This window comes from Taeniopygia guttata, chromosome 10, assembly GCF_048771995.1.
Source record: "Taeniopygia guttata chromosome 10, bTaeGut7.mat, whole genome shotgun sequence".
Lineage (NCBI taxonomy): Eukaryota > Metazoa > Chordata > Aves > Passeriformes > Estrildidae > Taeniopygia > Taeniopygia guttata.
In genome coordinates this window covers 7,660,233-7,684,919 of record NC_133035.1, presented here as the reverse complement: position 1 = coordinate 7,684,919, position 24,687 = coordinate 7,660,233, and the positions used below count along the sequence as shown (strand labels likewise).

The 24,687-nt window shown below is 34.9% G+C and overlaps 1 protein-coding gene across 6 annotated transcripts in view; it reads right to left on the bottom strand.

Annotated features, from left to right (window-relative positions):
- Positions 1-4,840: 4,840 nt before the first annotated feature.
- Positions 4,841-24,687, bottom strand: part of ZNF280D (zinc finger protein 280D) — a 40,895-nt gene continuing 21,048 nt past the window's right edge. For 5 of the 6 annotated variants that reach the window (XM_030281162.4, XM_072934188.1, XM_072934190.1 and 2 more), the window contains 11 exons: positions 24,340-24,569; positions 22,229-22,386; positions 21,678-21,778; positions 21,439-21,585; positions 20,753-20,887; positions 19,234-19,478; positions 18,002-18,142; positions 16,286-16,348; positions 15,629-15,747; positions 15,419-15,455; positions 4,841-6,653 (listed from right to left, as the gene is read on the bottom strand). In XM_030281162.4, coding sequence (XP_030137022.3) covers positions 6,023-6,653; positions 15,419-15,455; positions 15,629-15,747; positions 16,286-16,348; positions 18,002-18,142; positions 19,234-19,478; positions 20,753-20,887; positions 21,439-21,585; positions 21,678-21,778; positions 22,229-22,386; positions 24,340-24,569 — 2,007 coding nt within the window. In that variant the 3' untranslated portion in view covers positions 4,841-6,022. Of the gene's footprint in view, positions 6,654-13,022; positions 13,121-15,418; positions 15,456-15,628; positions 15,748-16,285; positions 16,349-18,001; positions 18,143-19,233; positions 19,479-20,752; positions 20,888-21,438; positions 21,586-21,677; positions 21,779-22,228; positions 22,387-24,339; positions 24,570-24,687 lie in introns of all 6 variants that reach the window. The other variant, XR_012057670.1, reaches the window with a different exon arrangement.

Genomic DNA, 24,687 nt, shown 5'->3' with positions numbered 1-24,687 from the left:
CACTTTTTTTACTTTTATACCCAAGTATTTATTTGGTTTTCTCTAGATTTCCAACAAGCATAAGTGTTTCCTTCTCTGCATGTTCAGCAGGGTAAATGAAGCTGACTCCAAGACTGAGACAAAAGTTGATAGTGGGTAATACAGGTGAGCTGCAGAAAATGCTTTTCACCTCCCCATAGCCAGATACATTGCAATTATATATATTTCACTTGATTGACAGGGACTATGTTTGGACCCAGTAAACTTAATAAATTATTGATCTTTAACTATTTGGTATACATTAAACTCAAGAATATCAGTTTACAGCCAGGTCAAATCTTTGTGCTATGATGTGACTGGTAACAGTTTTGTCTGATGCTGCACAGAATCTCTTGTTTCTTAATAGAGATGTCTACTTTCATTAACCAAACTCTTATTAAATAAAAGACTAAAAGTAGAAGCATTTTCCTTCTAGATGTTCTATATTCCATTCACAGTAAAGTGCCCATTTTCTGCTGCATCTTATTGATCTTTTATTGCAGTGAGGCATCTTGGTAATCCAGTAACACTCTGTTAGCTTTGTATTTTCTCTGGAGATTCTGTTCACAATTCCTATCACCTTTAGCATCACCTATAAGGAAGAGAATACAGCTTTTATGGCAAGGAGTCAGATCACAGTGGATATATTTTACCCACTCTAATTAAGGATAAGCAAAAGACTGACCTTCTAAACATTTTTTTCATACTTCCCTCTCCTTGTTGTTTGTATGTTTTGCTAAAGAGATGTGACCAAGAAATTCTCATAATGGTGCAAGTAGACTGTAAGCTCTCTCAAACAATACATTTTTTGATGGAAATAACCCACACATTTGTAAGGACTGTGTAAACACATATAAACCATAAATTATGTGTGAGGACAACATATTTTTATTATTGTCAAAATATGAATAGCAATTAAGAGGCAACAGTATATTAAAAGCTTCCAAGACAGCTGAGTAGCTCACCTAGTCAAGAAGAGTGCTTGGATTATTGTCTATCAAGTTCTGTGTTTCTGAAGTTCTACTGTAAGGCTGCATTATTCCTAATTACTCACAGTCCTGGGATTCATTTTGACTGCCTCTAGTTTGTCCCATTTAAATGATACCTAACAAATACACTGGATTTCATTAAATAACCTGGGAAATGATACTGTGTGCCTTCAGCTTGCTAGCCCCAAGAAGTAGTGAAGTCTTTCCAAGATTAGGTGGAAAGACAAATCTTGCCTGAAAATCTGAGAAACTGGTGCACGAAATTCAGTCCTCATTTCAGGCAGTAAACACACAGGTAATTTAAACACACACAATTTAAAAACTATTAAGCATTCATGTTCCAATTCTACAGCAGTAAAAAAGAAAACAAGGGCTTCAATTGGTTGCTAGAATATCATGACAGATTCATATGAAAAACACAAGAGGCTGTAAGGAACAGACCTGCAGGTGATTTTCCTTTAATCAAAAGGACTAATTCTTAATTACACTATTTATGAGTAAAGGTTATATATGAAGGTTACATTTTCAATACTTTGTCAGTATGAGACAACTTCCTGCATGAAGAAACCACTTTATTCACAAAAATTTTTGGAGAAAACAGCCCTTTTGACTTAATTGCCTAACACTGAGACTTTAGTGAACTTGAGTATGAAATGCCATTTATTTACATTAGATTCATAACATAAGCAACCTAGCAATGCTGCTTAAAAATGGAGAATTGCTTGCTGAAAAGCTACCAGTTTTGATCACAGACTTGATCTTATTTTGGCCTGATTACAGCTCACACACATAATTTGAGCAGTTCTTAATATGATCATAAATTTGCCCAAACATAAATGCAGATACAGATATAACATCACAGTTACCTTTCTGGTTGTCAGAAAAAACTCAGCCTCCCTGATATAATGGTTTCAACAGGAAAGAGCCCGTCAACAAACCCAGCACATTTTTATGTCAATAAACACATTAACTTTATAGCACCTTGAAGGCACAACTAAACATTTTCCAATTTTTTTTTTCTTTAATCTGGTGCAAAAACGAAATACCAACTTTACAAGCTTAATTCGGGTCAATGAAATAACTGAATACAAAATTTTGATTAGCTGTCTTAGAGCTATAACAGTCCAAGACTCAAAGGAACTCTGTGTAGTGTCTGTAAGCTAATATAAAATACCAGTCAACATACTTCCCCTTTTAGGACAGAATTAAGTGGGAAAATTAGAGTCAAAATCCTGCATAAAAACAATGTTCAGAGGAGATCATGCCATCCTTCATTGAGGGACTAAGAACTGTCCTTTTGAACTACATTAAAACTGGAATAAACATTTTCTTCAAAGCAAAAATCATTCAATGTAATCATAAAACATACTTACCTTTTTCTTTTATTAAAGGCATGTGAAGCATCAAAATATACAGGATACAACTAGACAAAGTAAGTTCACAAGCTGAAAAAACCAACACTAATGAAAACAAAAAGAGAACAATTAGGTATAAATTTGACCACTACAAAAAAAATCTAAATGGTCTAACAAAATTCTGCTGTCACAGCCTATGGTCACAGTCTTTAATGGAGTATTTGTGTATCTAACAGTACAAAAACCTGACTTTTCTGCATGCCAGCATATAAATAACAATGCTTAATGCCTGCAGAAAAGCTTTAAGATCTTTTATTTAAGGTGCTGCAGAATACAAGCATTTGTCAAGATTCTTTACCCTGACATTTAGTTTTTGATTCCTTCTAGAAGTAGCATGACAGAAATGAGATTTAATACATATTGCCCAAGGCTCTTCTCTCTCCCTGCCCAAGGAAAAGTAGATAGCTTTATTATAAAAACTTTCTTCTTTAGAATACATCACCCAATATTTATAATTCAGTATGTGCTACAATTGGATTTTTTTTTTTTTTTACATTTACTCAGCCATTCCACTTAGAAAATCTGAATCACAGGTGAACCAAAGCTTCTCTCCCAAGCTGCACAAGGCAAACAGACACTGGTTGCACTTGAGGAAAATCCAAGTGACTGAATGTTCACAGATCATCATGATGACTGCGGTTTTCTATTAAATGACAATAATATAAACAGCATACATGTGGGACATGACTTCCTTAAAAATAAGCACAATATAAACAAGCTGGGGTGAGGGGAAAGGGTGATTCTACTATGGACACCAAGAATTAAGTGACTGGTTTTTGATAAGGCAATGAAAACTACAGGTGAAATGTCTTCTCCAGGACAAAAAGAGAGGTGACACACTAAGAACTACTGATGGCTAGATGGAAAAAAAAACTTTTAAATTACTCAGAAATAACAAATTGAATCATATACAGTTGTGTTCAGTTAACTAAAAATGCATAATGAAAACTTAATCCTCCACAGCAGCTTCTGCCAAAAGTACCAATTCAACTTCACTCTTCTGTGGGAAACTACCCAAATAACATTATAGAAATTTATTGTTGTACTTGTGCAGTTCCTTACAGTATTTATGAGCATATCTATTACTTCATATGAGAAAAATAGTAACGAGTTTTATTCTCCTCCTTCACAAAAATACCATGCCAGTATTTTCATGATATTCCTTCCCTGTATATGGAAAGCTATCCGATGATCTTGCTAGAACAATCAAGTTTTTTCACCTCTTCTTTCAGAAGGACCAGAAGATATTTGAGTGGTTTTTACCTAACATTACTTTTTGCATAAGCATTATCAACATGGTTTGAAACAAATGACATTTTATGTAACAAGCAGCTGAGATGATATGGATATAATTCTGCCAAATACACAGGTGTTTGAATTCTATTTATCACCTTTTCTCAACACTGTGTGGCCAAATCCTTCCAAATTCTTATTAAAATGATAGATGTTTTAAAAGTTTAAATGCATAATAAAAGACACATGTGGAAATTTCAAGTATCGCAACTGGTTCCAGTTGAACTTTATCTTTTCTAACACCACATATCAGAGAATTATTCAAAATATATAATTTGCATGGAAGATCACCAATCAGATTAAAATACTACAGATTTCCCTGGGTTCCAACACAGATGCATTCAGAACTCACTTGGTAACATACCCATCCAGTTTGTAGTTGATTACCTGCCTTAAATTGCATAAAATAAAGCTTCACATTGAGTAACCTTGCATGTGTAAAAGCATGAACACATCAGACTGGTTAACCAAACCACTATTTAATGATTTCACTAAAATCTTTAAAGAGCAAAGGAATAATGCAACTTATTTTTCTCAGCTTTTTCATGTATTATGGTATTTGAAATTCTCCAAGAGGCAGATCTCAAAGAGCTGTGAATACATAAACTGCTCCACTTTTCCTTTTTAAAAGTCTTCTACAAGTGCATGGATGACAACGAAGATGCAGTCCAAAATTAAAATTATGCTTCACTCTAGAGTTTGAAGGAACTTCTGAGGCTGTTGAGATCTGGTTTATTTAGAGGTCCCAGTAGTAAGCTGGATAGTCTCTACATTTTAATACTGTTAGACTCAGCAGCTGAGTTTGGTGAGCTTATGAGGACAATGCAAACTTCAGTTGCAGGCTGATGGGCCAGAAAAATATCTGTATAGTCTGGAAAGGTTAGCACATCGTATCACAATACACAGGTACAAAAAAATTTTTATGCATAGGCACTTGCTCAATTCTAAAATAAAATGAATGAACAGACCAAACAAAACCTAACAAAAATCCCCAATGAACCATAGTTCTAAAAATCACAAAAATGAAGTTACTTATTTTTTATGAACTGTCACCAAATCTTTTTAAAAAGCAGAAGGCTATGCCCGAAGTTTCAAGTTGAGCATAAAATCATACACAAAGACAAATTTTTGTTGCAAATATTTACTCAAAAAGTAATAATTTACAGCAGTACTTTAACAGCTGTTCAAAACATTTAACATTCATTAAAAACAAAACTGTAAGTCAAAAGCACATTCTGAATGTTTCAAATGGAGCAATGAAATCAAAGGAGCAAGCTACTGTTAATCATATGCATTCCTAAATCTAGCTAACTAGAAGACAAAAATAACCCCCAAAACCAAAAAACCAAATCAAAACCAGCAGCCATCTTTCTGTACATAACTTAGACAAAAGTCCTGAAATTGAACTGTACAATTCTACTTTATATGCCCTTGTGTCCTAGTTTTAGGTTAGCCAGTAGCAGCTGCAAAATGGCAAAATGCATGCCAGGTGGTTTTTCCAGTTTGGAGTTTTCATTATTTTTGCTTAAAACCATTTTACATCAAACCATACTTTGGTGTGACTTACAGACCATTCCTATGGGTCTATAGCTAAGAATAATTAAACCAATGGTAAAAGCCTAAAAGCTACAGTACTTTCAGCATTATGTCCTACTTTGTACAGCTATGTTCGGTATTTCTGCACAGCCTGCACAGTGAAAACCCCACAAATATATTTTTTATTGTAATAATTTCACTTTCACTGAAAGTTTATTAAGGTAAGTTTACAGCCTGGCAGGATTACACCTGTACAGAGGTGCATGAATTCATATACTTCTGTTTACGTGCTTTTACGGACAGGAATGTGACACCAAGTTCCAAGGTTTATATTTACCTAAACTATCAGTAGACCAATAACCTCCATTATAAGTGTGCTCCATATCAGCATCAGAAGTTAATTCCTACTCAATCCCCAGTTCAATAATATTCACACTAAAGAATTTAGAAAAATACTTTCTGGGCGAACAAATCACCTTATCCTGGGCGAACTATAAAAAAATTAGAATTTATACCTCTTTTCAAGTAGCAATCTAATAATATATCACATCCAAGAAACAGGAAGATATATTTTAACATGTTACCTTTTTGAAGCTTAATGAATTCAGTCATACATACACATACATGCTACCTCCATATGCAAACTTCCCTTTGGTGTCTCTTCTCCTCCCTCTTAACATTTTTTAAGTCTTTAGCATCCGTGAGCACACTCATCAGGAATGGTCCATGGTGTTCTTACCATAGTTTAAAACAAAAAAAATTAACACAGTTTCAGCTTGCTTCATTCTCATCTGTCTTGTTTGCAGTTTCCAGTCTGCTGGGATTGCTTTCTCTAGAAGTCTCATCTGTTTGTTCAGCGAGCTGTCCTGCTTTCTTTGATGATGGTGCGACATTACCTTTCTGGAGAATTTCAGTAGCTTCGTGCTCTAGTACTTCTGATGGAGTTAAAGGCTCCAAATGAATACTGCCTTGTTCACTTATGTCTGAACTAACAGATTCAGGTTCATCCCTCTTTCTCAGGAACTGCTCAAAGCTGACATCTTCCCCCAGTGTCAGCTTTAAGTCCCTCACATTCTTGGCTGAAAGCGCAGTTTCATCCCAGGTACGCACTTTAGTCTGCTCATTCAGGACAATGTCACCTGAGCTTTGGCACATTTTCATCTCGCTTTCATCATGAATACATTTCTGTTTGTCATCTAATAACTGTTCACTATTAGCTGAATCACAGTATGCTCTTTTCTCATGTAAAGAATTCTTTGAGCCATTGCCAGGGAGTTCCAAACTACAAACATTTTCTGTATTTGACAGTGATGAGTCTTCCCTCTTTTCAATGGATGCAACTTTTTTTGTTTGATTTCTACTGCATTCTTTTGTTTCATCTGAAGAGTCGTGCTCTTGTTTGCTGAAAAAAACCAGAACAACTTATTTTTAGATATGATTTTTATAATTTTAAGTTATAAATGAAATAAAGCAATGCCTGGCTATACTCTGCAAAGTACACTAAGAGAGGTATTGAAGATTTCCTCTTTAGGATTTGTCATGAGGCTTCAAAGGAAGAAAGGCAGAATTTAACTAACAGCTGCATTTTTCTCATCTATTTACAAACTCAGCTTTGTATTTAGCATTAGTATTCTAATTCTTGTATTTCAGCTCCAGAAAGAAAGGTTGCCTTTGTGTGGCACATGGAATTTCCCAAAATAACACCTGTAGTTCTTCTACCTGCAAGCCTTTGACACAGATGCAGATTAAATTGCTTTTTACTGTTATACCAGTAATTGACTCTGAAATACTCATGAGAATAAAGCTAACAGCTGGAAATCTAAATTAACAAATCCAAAATTTATCTGAGCAATCACATCTGGATTCACTGAAAAAGTAAATCTGTGAAGCAGCATTTTCAGTCACCTTTCGGAGTAAAACTGTGTGTTTATAAAGAGGAAGCACAGAAATAGAGAAGTTAAATTTTTTCTATAAAGATTAAATCTGGTAAAAGTTTAATACAATTTTTAATCATTCTCAAGTTTTTCAGAATGATAAGCAAATTGAATTACCTAAAATTATGATGGTGACAGACAAAAGAAAGTGTGGGGGAGAGGAAAGAAAAAGCTGGAAGAACAAGAATTTGTCTGATTTCATATATAAATTCTATATACAAGGTGAAATTAAGTGCAAATTCTCTCAAATGAACTTTTAAAATTTAAATGGAAAGTAACTATCTGTACAGTAACATGCAGGGAAAAAAGGCTGTGAGAAACACAATCTCACCACTTAGCTCATTAATCAAAATGCCTTTTTATTTCTTCAAGTAGTTTTAAACACTTTTTGGCTAAAGCCACTCAAATTCTGTAAATAACGCACAGTTCAGAACTCTTAAAAGGAAGAACCAACTCCTTGCTACATGTCTTCTCGTATCTTTTCAAGCTGAAAGCCTACATATGTTCTACTCATCCTTTAAATTGAATTTAAACTAATTTAAAACAATTCCAGTGATTCACTTATATGACAAATGATACTGAGTTCTACAGAAAATGGCTCTTCTGGAAAAGGAGCTACAACCATTCAGAAATCTGTTTTCTCAAAAAGTTTTACTTTTATTTAAGTAAAGTAATAAAAGAATATGCCATTTCCTACTTCTGCTCTAGGTCGGAGGAATAATTTGAGCAGGACCAAAAAACTGTTGGGATATCCTTCAGTGGTGAAATTTTGGTGGTCACTGGGGTAGTCACAGGAATCTTTTAATCCTGTTACACTAACTTTCCATTTATTATAAGGAACCAACTCAAGAGCTAGGCCAAACTCTTTACCAAATTACAACCTGTATTTTCTACTTTTGTCAAACAGAAATGTTAGGGTTCGGAGTTTTTTCCTCATTTAGTGGAGTAGCTAAAGAATAGATGACATCCTTGAATACACAATTATGTATCCAAGTTCTCTCTCAAACATCTAGAAAGAAAAGGGCAAAAAAGGTAATATTGGAAGGAAAACTCAAGACTAAGTTCCAGTATAAAAGCCAATGCTCAGAAGCACCCATCAGCTGAAGCTGACGTAACCAGTTTGTCGTAACTATTCCAAATTTCTTCATCTATTCCAGAGAAACACTTCAGTTATACAGACCCATATAAACACTAGTTCAATATTTAGAACTGTTTTCATATGAAAATCTAGTAATCTCTTCATGAAGCAGTGCATACACATATGACCTTTAACTGCAATTTTTCAACAAGCAGCTTGAGGGCAAGAGGAGTTGCACAGCTAACAGGCACAATATTGTGCTTTATGTGGGAAGTTTTGAACAGATAAGCAAAAACAAAACAAAAAAAAAGTTTTAAATAAAGGGACGACTAATAACTAATTATCCCACAAACAGCAGTGTTTCCACACTGAAAAACCCAGATGGATTATATACATGTGTATACACAGAGACAAGATTCACATCAAGAAACTCCTCAAAGAACAAATATGCCCATAACATATAAAACAGATTGTTTACAATCTTTTTCACCTTCTAGTAACCAAAATCTCAGCTTCATCCACCCAGCCCCTTTTCTCATTCATTTTTGCCAAAACACAGAAAGGGAGGGGAAGAAAATAAACATATACACACATATTGTTGTGCAACAATCACATCCCAAAAACAATTATCCACAAACAACAATGATCTTTCAGCTTGCTAAGCACATCAATAAGTTCCTTTAGATAGAACAGTTCTCCAAAGAAATTATTTCCCTCTGCAATGAACTGCAGATGAATCAGCAGACCATAGCGATTGTGATAATCTAAAATACCACACTAAAAGAAAAATCATACAAGACAGTAAGCATTATTTTATTCTAATTCTACCCGAGGAATGATCTCCTCACCAGAAAGGCCTTATAAATCATGACTGAAGTAATTTAAGATCCGAAATGCTAAATTAAGTGCATAAAGCTACCTGACAAAAACAATCCCCAATATAAATTCAGTTTTCTTTAATTTGTCTGCCATAACCCAAACACCCAGAACAGAGCAGTAGTTTACTTTAGGACAACTGTAAAACATTGCAGCTGACCTCCAACTACTATCTGGAGGGGATGCTTCCTGCAAAATACCTTTACAGGCACCATCCATACATTAGATGAGCTATAAATTATTTAAATTTATTGACTTTGAAAAGCACATTAATTAAACAGCTTATCACAACATCACCAAAATTGATTTTCTGTGTTTCTGTAAGAAAATGTTATCACAGAGATAGCAAGAAGTATCTCCTACAAACTTGTTAAGTCATCAGTTCTAACAAAATCTAACCTTTCAAAGGTTTCTTACAGAAAAAAAGAAAAACCAAACAAGCCCCTCAAAACTGCTTATACCTAAATCTTCTTTGTTGATGTTGCATTAAAGGCAAATTTAATCTGCTGAAGTATGGCGCTACCTCTATTATATTTAGATAATGTTATTAATCATAAATTAAATTATTCACAACCTCAGCAAATCTTAATGGTTGACATAAAAAACAGCTTTGCCACTTAAATTTTATGAAAACTGTATACTAATATTAGATTGATCAACCACATGTATATTCCTAAATCCAAAAAAGCAGTCTAACCCCAGACCTTTTAAAGAATTTAAGCACATAGTATCAGCACACCATGAATACTTTCTAACATTAATGTTCTAGCAGCTAACCAGCATCTTAAATGGTAGCATAAACAATCACACATTATTATTTATTATATCTTAATCTGCAACATTAGATGGCAAAAATATCTACAAAAAAGGATTGGTTTCAGTACCACTGTAAAAATACTCTTCTAATTAACAGAGAAATAATCAGGATGAATCAAAAGAGAACATATTTTTTTGGGGTCAGGACTTCAAATACTCTGAAGTATGGAATCATGAGTAGCCACATCAGTATAAGATGATGCAACACCAAATATTTAGCTTTACTTCTTTAATGATTTATGTGCAAGAACTTAAATATGTTGGAAATAGCCATTTGTCATAAAACAGTCATTTCTGTTAGACTCACTTAGACATGAATAGATCAGGTACTGCATATCCAAGGACAAAACATACTGTTTTTCTTGTCTTAATAAACTTTTGCCACTAAATTTAATGTGTGTGAATTTGATCTAATATCTATAGATTATTTAAAATCTATTACAAATGTTATTTTACATTACCAAATTTGAGAAATTTTTGTGTTCATGTTTTATACCTTACAGAGTAGATTCCAACTGGCTCATTTATGTTGGTTTGGAAATGAGCAGAGTTCATAACATTCCATTATAACCACATCTTTGTTATTATGGTTTACTTTGGATTCATGATTTGTACTCTCTACCTTAATTTTATTTATGTATAGCTGGAATCTTTTCCAAACATTTATTTTTTTGTCCACACCTAACCAAAAGTATCTTCTTCAGGGATGACTGTAGCTTCAAGAATTTCTAGAAATCAACTTTAAATGGCTCAGTATATCTTCCAGACACTCAACTGAATCATACACAGCATTAAAAATTTTAAATTTATTTGCACCCAAAAGAATAGAAAGGTCATTGGGTTTGGGATTTTTTGGTTTTGTTTTTTTTTTTTTAATGAATCCCACCTTCTTGCAAAAATTCCCTATTTTGAAAGATGTAACTTTAAATGCCACACAGTTACATTTAACAGAATAACAGAAACAAACATTCACTTTGTACAACTTTTCAAAGATAAGACAAACTGGCTAGTCAAGCAGTGACACTCAATGTCCTAAAAATAAAAAAAAGAGGTTAAGCCACATACAAATGAAATCTTAATTCTTTGACCATAAGCTAAACTGGTTATATCATGCATATTCATGCTCTGCCCTTGCAGATATGGTCCTATATGTTGGATTATTCATGTAAATTGTTGGGATCATAAGAGATTTAATACTAAGTCAGGCAGGTTTATTTTAATGATTTAGAAGTGTTTTTATGAGTTTGCCACATGAGTAACATTTTCAAGATTTTCACACAGATGGAAACAGGATGTCACAAGGCCAATTGATTCTACATGAACCATTTCCACAAATCTCTCAGATCTCTAAGTACCCTAATAAGTGTTTAAAATGCAAGCTTGAAACTTAAATTCCTGTAGCAAAGCTGCAAAAGAACTGAAGGACAATATTCCAAATAAGCATTTAAAAGACGTAGAATTCACATAACTTCAAATCCAAGTGTCTATCTAGTGTCACCTCTGGGAAATACTTAGCGAATGTTTCTGAAAGCCTGCAAAAACCTGCAATCACATTTCATTCTTCTTGTTGTCAGAAACCTGAATGAAAGTGAAATATGAAATCAACTTCCTCTGAAATGAACAGCATGCTCACAATGAAAACACAAACCCACTATGCTTTTTTTGAATGCTGCTATGTCAAAACAGAATTAAGTCCTGCAAGAAAAACCTGTAATAGGTAAGTGATGCTTGAAGCTAAACAGCAGCATTCAAGATGGAACACAGCTTCTGTCAGAAGGAAAAAAGGTAGCAAAAATAGCAAGACTTTAGAGTACTGTGTAAGTGTGAAGATGCTTAGCCACAAAATATGTGGAAGAGACAATGGATGACAGGATCCTTTTCATTATTAGCAACAATAAACAGCTGCAGAAGCTCACTATCACCAGACTTGTGACTGAGTACTCAAAGTCAAGAGGACAAAAAAACTGGTCAAAATGAATTAATCTCAAAGAATTCAATTATTCAGGAAAAGTAAGTGCTGCAAATCAAGAACAGCTTGCATTCACCAAAACTGAACTCTCACAACTAGGAAGTTATATCAGTGACCGATTCCAAAGTGAGGTAAGCTTTATCTATTATGCTGTTTTCAGGCTAGGAAATGAGAGATTCAACCAAAACATATCCACTGTAAACAGGAAGCTGAGTTTGGAGGAACATTACAAGTTCATCATGGCAAAAGCAAAGCTCATCAAATATCCTGATGGATAAACTTGCCATAGATAATCTAGAACTGAAGACAAAATCAGAAGCAGTAAAATCAAAAGCAGCAAAGGTCCCAGCAGCTTGAATAGAGCACCCTTGAAGATGAGAGATGATACCAAAAGAACAAGGTGTGAAATCAACTGGAACTGTAGCTGCTCCACCCTCAGAATCAAGGCTCAATAAATGTATGTACTTCCATTACATGCTTTCCACTTCTCACAGTATTTTGGAGTAAAAAGAAGCTTACCTACCACAGAGCAAAGCAGCTATTAAGTTCCTTCGGCCAAGACTCAGTTTATGTAGTTACATGCAACAGAAGACATTCAAAGCATATTTTGCCACTATATATCATAAAGTCACTGGCACAAAAAAATGTAACTTACTTGAATGTTAAGTAGATCAGGACTTGTATGCTTTAGTCAACACCCAAAAAACGACAAAGCCTTTTAGTTTCAAAAGGTGGGATCAAGTTCAGAACAAACTGGGCTTTGACATCAGCCCATATATATCACCATTTACTCACTACTCTAGCTTGGGATAATACTGATAGACTGGAGCAAGGAAGAAATGCTGCACATGAGCAGCAAAGGAACACTGCATCATGTAAGTGACACTCCTGGTAAGCCTCTCTTCAACAGAGTACAGCCCCCAAAAAGCTGCCAATCGATGCTGTAAAGCAGAGAACATTATCAAAAAGGGCCTTTGACTACAATATTGAGAGAAAAGACCAGACCTGCTGTCTAAAAGATGCAAGAAGAGAATACCACAGCTTCAGTGAATGAAGAAAAAGAAAAAGGTCTGGTCAGATCCTTGTTTGCTTACATACCAAAATAATCCCAAGCTGGACTGGGTTCAATTTTCTGGTCCACAATGATGTATCAGTGAGCCAAGGCAGTATAGGATACCTGCTCACTTTCAACTGCCCTGCAACAAAAATGTCTGCTGTCAGTTCATTTAAAAATATGTTAATGGTTGTGCAATGCAGAGAGTTGAGCAATTAGAAGAATACTTGCATAGTTATTAAATCTTACTTCCTCAGCACAAGGTGGATCACCAAATAAACAAGAAGACTTATGTAGAGCAAAAATTTAAAAAACAAATTCCGCTGGAACATCCCCAGCTAGGTTATCTGTATTACTAATGGCAGGATTCTGGTCCAAAGACAGGCTCTGTAACAGTACACAGAGTTCATGGAACATGTCTGATCATTAGCAATAAAGATGAGTTTTAAAATGCATACAGACAATCCAATATATAATAAAAGACACCAAAAGATACCATCTGAGAGACGCAAGAGAAGATCCAAAAGTGTTCAAGATCGTAATTGAGTCATTGCTTCCAATAATGAACCGATTCTGAAGAGTCCCATAAACAAGTCATTGAATTACAGGTCAAAGAATTGGAAGAAACATTCAGAGATGATTGAGAAACCATACAGCAGTAGTTATGAATATTGTCTGCAAGTTCCTCTTCTTCCAAAGAAACCAAAGAGCACCACTAAGAACCAGCCCACAAAAAGATGAACATTTTTTTTGTACTCTGTACAGCAAATTATCAATTAAAGTATCTGCTACAGAATACTCATACTCTTCAGTTTAGCAATTATATATTCTTGTCCAAAGTATCAGAGAACTAGCATATAGAACAGGACAAGATTCACTGAAATTAATGAAGTCTATGAGCCTGACAGTTTCAAAAAACACCATCAAGGATTTTCTGTCACTTGTGGTACCAGTAACTAATTTTATGTTAGCATCAGAACTCTCAAAAATAATGGCTATCTGCATCAGTCCTACTCTAACATCTTGCAGAAACAAACCTGCATATACTCTTGACTTTACTTCAAATCTTTTCTGTGCTCATCCATCTGCTTCTGAGTAGTACATATATACCCATATATCCAACACTCTTACATATTTCCATGTCTCTGTAATGTACTCCAGACAGCAAGATCCTTTTGCAGTACTGACAATAGACTGTCACAGCTGTATTAGTGTATAAGCTGTACATCTTCAGCCACCACTCAATATATCTATAACCTTCCCTTCCATACACTTCAGCAGGCATTAATTCCCAACACCTAAGGCAGCCCCAAATACAAAAGCTAATGTTTCCACAAGTATCATAGCTCAACACTTCATTTTGTCATTGTTCAAGTTTCACTGAAAGCTTAACTACTAGAGGACTCCCTCTTACTAGCCACTTTCTGGAAACTAAGAAAGAAAATACTTAATAAATATTAAATAATCTATGTGGGATATCTCCAAAACTCAGTGAAAGCTGATTTATGCTTAGAGGCCTAAGAACTTATCACTCTGTTAGAAGAGTTCTCACCATGCCTTTTAGAATCCTGCTAAAGGCTAGATGGGTTATCAGGGTTAAACAATTTTCTTCTATCTCTTAAAATATTTCTTTGCAGTCTAACTGACATTTTTGATTCTGTGTTCTGAAATGGTGTGAAGAAAACACAAATGTTTGAATGAACTGACACACCTCTAAATCTTGAAGTAAGGCATAAACAGGCTGATGAACTACACTGTAAAGCCTAAGAAACTGTTCCAGGATAATCAGGGAGAGCTTAGCATGTCTGATTCTCCTAAGGTTTAAAAAAACCCCAAACTAACACAATCTGAAACACAATCTCCACAACACCGCACATTCTTCCTCAAATCCTTTAAAAAACTTGATTAATACATACTAATTAATCTTTAAAAGCCAGAATAAAAAAAGCTAATACAAAACAGTATGCCTTTATCATATGAAGAACATAATTTTTAAAATAATTCCTAATTATTTTTAAATATTAAAACTGAATTTATCCTACTTCAGTAAAGGACATTCCTTATTGTATTCATATTCATGTTACATAAAGAATATAAACCACTAATTTTATAAAGCTAGTATTAAGTAGAAGTAACAATCTCATTGTGTATAGACAGGTCAGAACTGAGAAGTTCCAACATTGCAACGATTATTAATCTTTCTTCAAACTGAACAAAAGCCTGACTTTGTTTTAGCTGCAATGGGCAATTGCTTTATCTCTTCATTCTTGTAGTTGTAGACTGGTAAGATGAAAAAGCACTAGTACAGTAAAGGCTTGTTCATCCATACATTTCAAATTCTATGGAATTCAAAAGAAACCCAAGTTCAAAGTGCAAATTTTGGCCATTTATCACTAAATTAATAGAAAAAAAACCCATTAAGCAGTAAAATAAAACTTACTGAGATACTTGTGCAGCAGTTGCATTATCTGTGGAAACTGGAAATAAAAACAAAGGATTTAATTAAGAATATTTTTAAATGTGGAAATAGAGAAGTACTCAAATGCAAGTACAGAAATCATGCAACTCAAAATAGGAATGTGATAATACAAGAGACATCCACATGTAAGTATTTACATATTGTATAAAAAAAGACACTTCATGTACTCACATTTCTCAACAATAACTTGACAAGTATGAGTCTGGTTCTCACTCAGATGTGTGGCCATGTTATCCAAGCCAGAAACATCAGCCAGGAAATCACAGTTGAGACACACTACAGTCACACCTCTAGGAAATAAAAATCAAAAAGGAAGTATAATTACAGTATGGTCATGGAAACACTCAACTTACAGCAACTGGACAGACTATTTAAAAAAAATCAACTTCAGATGAGATGATTCACAAAAACGTAATCTTACTTTTTCTACTGCAATTAGTATCAGGAAATTCCCATCAATGAGCAGGGCATCTCCATGCTGGATATAGTACAAAGAACATGACTTTAGACAGAAATTTATCTGTAGAGCATGAGTTTCTGTTTGGATGGTTGTTTATTTCTTTCCCTAACCCCCTCTCCATTTTTCATCTTATGAATAATCAAAAATTAATAATAATTAAAAAATTAAAACTGCTCAGAATTAAGTTCATAAATGTGGACAAATAAGTATTTGGCACTGACCAGAACATTGCTATTGGAAAACCTAATGGTTTTATTTCTCTGCTCTAAATTGTGGAAACTCAGGAGGTCATAACCTCAACCTAAGTTATCAGTTCAACATCACAAAGTAAAACCATAATGATCTGTAAGTGAAAAAAGCTGAATTACCGTAGCTTTTCTGAATGCTTCTTAAAGATCCAAAACCTTTTACTTGGACGAGCACTGTGAAAACTGAATATATGAAAACATTACCACTTAGGCTGGTTTTCTTCAATGCATTACTCCACATAACCCCTTCACTAGTCATGATACTGCAATTTGCTCATGACAAAACATGAAAAAAGAAGCCTAAGTTACTGACCTGCATGATTCTTAAACATTAAATTGCTTAAAGCTTACAAACTTGTAAATCTCAGCTCTTAAAACATTGGCTCCCCTGTAAATGAGTTTGGGAGGTGAAAAGCTAAACTTTACCGGCATAGTCCTGGAAGAACATACTTTTACTGCTTCCATCAGCAATTTTGAAGAACCATGGCTGTAGCTATAGAGTGCACCACAAAAGAGCTAAAACTTGGCTGAACTTGTGCTTCCTGAAGAGATGGCTTTCAATGAGAAATGAAATTTTCAGATAACCTGTAAGTTGTCTCTTATGCAGGTTAAGTATGTGCCAACACTGTTCTCTGCCATGGAGTAATGTGCAGGCAGCCAAGTACAGGGGCTGCTCCTCCACAAACACCCTCCCTCTAACAGTCTTCCTCCTCCTCACCACCTTCTCTTCACACTCACCAAAGAGGTGATGGTAGGTGCTGTAAAACATCGCATTAGGAGATGCACTAGGGTTAGATGCATCAAGAGGACAAAGGACAGAAGATTGGCGATTTTACTGCATGGATGATGAATTTGATCTGCCATCCAGACCACTGGCAACTATAGGAACAATTTACCTAAGATCCCTCTTTCCCCTTCCAGAGTAATTTTTTTTTTATTCTACAGTTGGAATTAAGCACCTTAGTATTTTTTTAAGCATGCCAACAATAGATTACACACATAAAATCATGTAAACTATTTCAGCATAGGACTTCTATAAGCACTGGAATTAGAGTGAATAGGTCAATATAAAGTGTATCTAAAAATTTAAGATCACAGATTCAAGAACCCTAGCATTCACAAATGCCAAGGAATTTCCTATGTACATGAATTCAGAAAGAAAATCACATTCACTATTTTCCACAATACACTTGGCTTCTTCAGGGCACAGGAGTAACAAGTAGGGTTTTAAAATTTTGTTTTACTGTCACTGCTATGTGAATTGTATCTAATTATTGTACAGTATAATTCTATGGCTCTGAAAACAATGCATTTGTTTTCTTTACAGGCTTTTTTACAGCTGTCATCACTAATACTCTACGCTGCCCCACAACTGCTGACAAAATGAGATGTTATTTCTATGGATGACCAGAAGTAGTGTAAGGAAAAGTATCCACTTGAGTTTGCTATTTGAGATATCCTTCACATCTGAGTACAAACCTCACTAGTGATACCTATGGCCTGTATGCATTCAGCACTTGCAAAATCAGAGCCATTCAATCCGAAAGCCAGAAAACATGCAATGATTAGTCATTATTTGCCCAGTCAGGCTGAAGTGATTATGGAAGATATTATAGAAACTCTGAAGCAAAGGTATAATAGTGCCTGAACCACTGGATTTGAAAGCAAAACAAGAATGTGGAGTTTATTACTCTATTAAAAAGTAAAAAATCCAACCTTATGCATTTCCCTGCCAGTCTGAGGACCCAGATCAAAATTCACCTAACAAACACTTCACACCTTACATGAACTTATGAAGTATTTACTAAGCCAGTAAAAACTTTGAAGAGCTCTCACCTCATCATGTGATTGACATAGGCTTTGCTACAGCTGGTGTTGTATCTGCATAAACTGCAGTGGACGTAAGCAGGAAAGTGACTCGCAAAATCTTTTATTCCTGAGAAACACTCAATGCATTTGTGAGTTCCCCCATGATACCTAACAGTAACATGAAAACGTTATCAGTTAATAGCAACACTTTCAGAAGATAACTATTTCACACTTTTTGCTTTAAATAAGTAGCAAGCTTGCCTATACCAGGGAAAAATGAGGAACTTAAATATGCACCAGCTAAATACTTAAAAGGTACACTAGCACAAATGAAGAAAACTTTGCTTTTACTTGAACTATGATTTAATTCTGATCCTAATAAAAAAGTGAAAGTTAATATAAGTATCTGTAATTGGCCACTCCTGGAAACAAGAGATTACGCAGTGGATGAGAACCTCCAACTTCAGCTGCTGATGTTGTCTCTATGTACTTAAGAAGTATTTCCAATAATTATTTCCATCACAATGCACAGAAAAAGCCTTTGGCTTTTCTATCACCCCAGTATTACCCACAAGCTCTAAAAAAGCTACAAAGCAAGAACATAATCCTGCTCTTCCTCAGTTTCACTGACTGTGTTTGGATCTCTCCCAGAGCTACACACTGAGAATATTAGAAGCAGGAGGGGTGACATCTTCCATCTCTAACTCATGCTAACTCCTCATAACCAATGAAATTACACTCCAGTGTAATAAGTAGTCCATAAAACATCCATGAAAATTGTAACATAAGGACAGCAAACCCCAATAAATTGTCAAGGTAAGGACAGCATTCTCCCAATAGCTTGCTTTTACTTCCTTGATTTTTTTATTAGCTCCCTAAAATGCTGTATCTCCTAGGATAGACAGGATTTTATCTTTTAACTAACAGGTTCAAATAAATAAATAAAAAGGAAATCAGGAAAAAAGAGGGGAAGAAAAAGAAAGGTTCCATGCAGAGAAAATTTATAAATGTGGCACAGAGAAGTTTCCAGAACACATGTTCTTCCATCATAAAGTAGTCTGCCATCACCAAAAGCAGTGAATGAAGATTTAGAATTACAACCACAGTACCAGTATGTGGAAAGTTTATGCATCTGGTTTCTTGGCAAACCTGAGGTGCCAGGTCTTCTGTATTACAGCATTAAAGTTACTGAAAGACCATTAGATGATCAGTTATTTATGGTCAAAGCCTACTTAACAATTTTAATGGTAGTATTTTACCTTAGCTTATGAAACGCTATATTTGTAGGTTCTTTTTTTTTTCTGCTGTTCGTCCATGCATTTTGTTTCCTCGATGTAGATTGTTTTGATTTTCCTCTTGATCTGCTTGTATTTGATTTGTTATGATTTTTAGTGGCTGTATTTTTAGCCTTAGGTGATAACTGAAATGTGGAACTGCTCGTACTAACAGAAGATGTAGCTGATGATCCTGACTGATGAGATCCCAAAGATGCTCGAATAGTCACCTACAATATGAAATTTTAAAAAAAATTCTGTTCAGATATAAGCTCTCCATGTTCCTAATTCTATTTGTCTCAAAGTTTAAGCCACTTTACAGCACAAATCATAGCATAAGAAACTCTCGTTTTAAAATTTAAAATTACTCTGAAAACTACATAACACTGAAAATACTGTTGGAGTTAATCTCTAATGGCCAACTGGATGCTTAAAAAGTTTGTTTTGGTAGAACTAGTTAGTCATGACAAAACATGTTGTTTTCTTTCCAGGGCTGCAACTGGCTAGATCTGCTTTCTTGAATGAAAAAAAGTAGCAAAAGTGTCAGACCAAATAGCCCTACTAAGAAGAATATCAAACCGTCCCATCAGTGCCTGGATTTAACAAAAATGTCATGCCTCATAATGAGCCAGTCTACTCCCTTCAGATATGTTTGCTCCTCATCCTAGAACTCGAAGGAGTAATTCTGGTTCCCGGCCTCTCATCTGCTATTCTTGAACTCCTTTGTCATGCTCTCAAATGTGATTTTGACTCACAATATTATTCCTTCTTCAGTATTATCATTTGTATCCTGTCAAGGTCTACTAACATGAAGTTTAACATAATCTAAACTTTTATTCAGTCATGAAGACCCTGAAATCTTGACACTCTACCAAAAAACCATAGGAGAAAGTCCCAAAATCTACAAGAAAATCCTAGTCTAAGTAGTTCCTTCTTGAGAAATGGAAGACTGACTTAAAGACAGTGTAAGTGTTCTGAGAGGACCCAAGTTTTCCTCACATACCTTCAAATTATGAACCTAAAGACCTGGTGAACCCAGTTTTAAGCATATATATTCTATGCAGAAATAGGTCTTGCACTTTTTTATGTTTTTTTGCCATCACTTTCCATAAGCTGAAAATCTTTCACAAGAAATGATGCAGAAGGAGCTCCCAGCACAAGAAAGTATAAATGGGAAGGGACAAATTAACCATCCGCTCAAGAAGGCAGCAGCTCTGGCTGGACTACTGGCATATGTAGGTGTATGGAACAAGGGGACAGAAAGCAAAACCATGCATCACCAGGAAGAAACCACAAACTGTGCCTGGTAATTCTTCAAACACGAGCATTTTTTAGCGTTTTAAAGATGAGGGAAAAAACTAAAACCTAACAAACACAAAAAATACAATCCCAACACTTTGTTTGGGAAAAGAAAGGAGAAAAGCACTTCTTTCTATTCTACTCTTTTCTCTACCAAGACCTTTTTTCCCTTTGTCCCCTCAAGTTTTCCTGCATGAACACTCACCTTTGTTCCAGGAGGCAAGCCTTCTAATTGCTTGGGTTTCCTAAATGTTCGGTGATGCTGAGTCTTGTGATCCATTTTTTCCTTGCATGTTAAAAACTGCAGTCTGCATTTAGTGCAACGGTATATTCCCTTTTTCTGTTAAAGACAAATGACAATTTATAGTAAGCATGGGTGGCATGACAAAACTCTAGCCCTAGCTTGTCTCAAGCAATGCTCATGCAGGTCCCAAAACATCAACTAAACATACAAACTCCTAATACTATACGAAGATACGATACCCTGTAGGAATTAGATACTTGAAAATGCAAGGCAGGACAGTTACTAAGAGGAGGAGGAATCAGATTCCCAGTTGCAAGACACTTCATTATCCTTTTCTTTATTTGAACTAGTGGCAGGTTTGCTAGTAACCTCGAGAAAAGCAGAATCAAATCACTACAATATAATGAATAAACCAAGTAGCAAAAAGATTCTTCCAAGGATATTCAGAGATTACTTTAAACAGGAAGCTGCTATCATGCAAAAACAAAACAATTCCCTTAAAGATTTCTGAAATTCTTCTAATGTATTCTTATTAACTATTACCCAGTAACAACCATAGAAACCAGTCACATCTGTTTTTTCAGAGAGAGATTCCTTACATGTATTTAGCATTTTTCTAGCATTAAAGATTGAAAAGATCTGCTTACCTGATGCCTCATATAATGATGCATATACGGTGCTCCAATTTTAATAACTTTGAGGCAAAATGGGCATAGCAGATGTTTTGTGTTTTCATGAACTGCTCTAAAATGTGTTTCTACATCTGAAAAAGCTGAGGATCTGTAGCTGCACACCTAAAATAATAAGTTAGACTTATTTGTTACAAGTTTACTGACAGTGAAGACAGGGGAGTGGTGTAATCTAAATACAAGTCACTCTGAGATACCTGGCAAACATACGGCATTTCACCTGGCTTATGATTGTCCTTCATATGTTGCAAAAGAACTTGCTCTGTTTCAAATGATAATTCACAGATTTTACAAATCGCTAGAAAAAGTGAAAAATAAGAAAAAAGTAAAAATTTTATAGGGGTCATATGTACATAAATTATAATACATATATATGTGAAATATATATATCACTAAAGGTAGAGAAATCTAATGGTCATTCTACTCTTTAGAAGAAACTCCCTGCACAGTTTCAGAAAGACAGGAAGGCAAGGGCCTTAAACATGAGGTCTTAAAATAAAGTTTTCAATTAAGAATAAATAAATAAACAAAAAAAAAGCAAGAAAAAAAACAAAGGCCTTTAAAAATACTTTTTTGCATATATATTGCTCTCAAAAGAAAAAGGTCTCTGTTCCTATATTAAATCTCAGATTATTGTAGTTCGAATACAGTATATTAATTCTGAAATTACAATCCAGGAAATAAATACTAGGAAATTTCTAAAAATTTTGGCTTAGAAAAAGATTCAGTGTGACAGGTCCCAACTCACTGGATGACTCGTAAGGCGTGTGTGTACTCTCAATGTGGCACTGCAGCTGGAATGGCGTGGGGAACTGTCTGTAACAGTGCTGGCAGGTGGTGTGGCTTTCCCAGCTTTCATTGCTTTGCTTCTCAAGCTCCAAGTGATGTTTCATGTGGTTCATAAACCTTTAAATTACAGTGAACAGGTGCAAAAAACTACATTTTAACATTCCTTATACATATCATATGCAAGATGTACAGGATTCTTTAGAAATTTTACTCTGTAAGGACTTCTCAATTTTAAAAAAATTAAGTAATAAGAGTTCACTAAACAAAACACGCAACAAACATAAAGCTGACTAGAAATTTTGACTTTAGGGAACACACATGAAGTCTAAAACATGTTCTAAAATTAAATCGATTACATTTCTCATGTTTGCTTAGACAAAATTCTTGCCTTGAAATATAGGGAAATAAGTAAAGACAAGAAGAACCCGTCAGCTGTTCACACTTCATTTACCACCAGCACTCTCAAAGCCCCATTCTGAAACATGTGTAACTTTAGCTCTGCTGAAAAGTATTACATAGCAAGAACGTATCTGCAATTTGGACATGACAACTGTATGTGAAACCATGGCAGCAGTTCCTAGAACATTCTTTGTCTAAGGCATTTAGGCCTGATGTTGAATTATGAAGGACAGTTATCAAAACCGCCCCTGTGCAGCCAACATTAAGAGTGGGAGAAACTGGTATGGTACTACTTCAAGTTACCAGCTTTTCCTCAATCTGTCCATCTGTCTGAAGTAGGAACCTATTCTGGCTGAGAAGTCCAGGCACCCCTGTTCAGTTCATCAGACTGAAGAGGAACTATTAAACTAAGTCACACTCACAAAAGGAATGTAGACCTTGGAACTGGAAAAAACACATGAGCAAGGAGAATAGTCTCTTGAGCTCAAGCTTGTATTATCATGCAGTTGCTTAAAAAACAGAAACAAGAAAACCAGAAAAAGCCAACTGAGTCTATCCAGTTTTCTAAGCAGAGAAAAGAAACTGACACTATTACTGTATAACACCTTCACAGAAAATTATTGCAACAGTATGTCCAACCACAGATCTTTTAAAGAAAGCTGGGGATTACCATGATGAATCACTTTCTGCTTTTCTGAATTTAAGTAAAAAAAGTTATACATGAATTAGGATGGTAAAGATGTATTTATTTTGTCCACTAAATAAATTTATTTTGTGCAAAATAAACCTCGGAATAAAAATTCTTAAGTTATAGAACTATGGAATAAAGTCACAATGTTACACCCAAAATTAATATGGCTAAAGTCAATGCTACAGAAATTTTAAAAAAACGGCTTGTACATTTTTAATGACTTTCTGTGGAACACATAAGCACCACAGCATCAATTGCTTACAATATAATGCTGAGTAGAAAATAGTGCCTATTTAATGATTAATAGCAAATGTCATTGTTTTAATTACAGAAAACTTGTTTTTTTCAATAATATGTGTCTAATGTTAGCATAAAACTGCTCATTTTAACTTGCAGACTGTGCCCTTTGAAACAATAGCCCATTTTTCAATTTTACATTCTGCTACTTCAGCTTACCTTGAATAGTGCATGTAAAAAAGTTCAGTGACCTTAACTTCCAAAGGAACGATGACACAAACTTGTCTACCTACTAAAACAGCTTACTGGGGTTTTATCAGCATTTGGAAGTAAAATTACTCCAACAAAATAACAGATGTTACATAAGTGAACTACTGACTATTAGTCATTGTGCGTCCCTAAAGGGAATTAACACTCGCATCTACCAATATCGCCATCAATCCAGATGGCAAACTGTAAAATCCTTTGCGTTGCCCTTTCTAACCCCAATGTCCTACAACTGCTCTTATCAAAACTCTATGTTTATGTCAGACACCACTAAAATTCATACTCCAATCTGTAAAAAGTTTCAAGTTATGGCCATACATGCAAAGTAAAAATTAATTCAATTTTTGTTTGGTCACCCAATTCTATCAGATTTCAGTATGAAAGGAACTCTACTCCGGACACACAGAATTTTAATATACGAGACTATTATGGAGTGTAAGTGATTAACAAATAATTAAGGAAATTAGTTCAAATACCTTATGTTATTTTTGAGAACTTTGAGACAACTGATGCATTTAAATGTCGTATGAGTCTTCTGCTCCTGTTGTACCTGCTGGAGGTCACCTTCATCCTTCCCATAATAAAAGTCATTCACTAACATAATCAGCTTTCCTTTCTCAGATTCAGTGGTCTTGCTTGTTGTGCTCAAACACTCTGTTTTGACCATTTCTGAGAAAAAGTTATTTACCATATCTGGACAACAATACTGGATGCAAACAGGGAGAAGAGATGAGACAGAAACAAAGGGATCAGTCTCACTAAACTACATCAATGACAACAACATTTTAAAAACTGACGGCACTGAGAGATGCAAAGCTTAATTC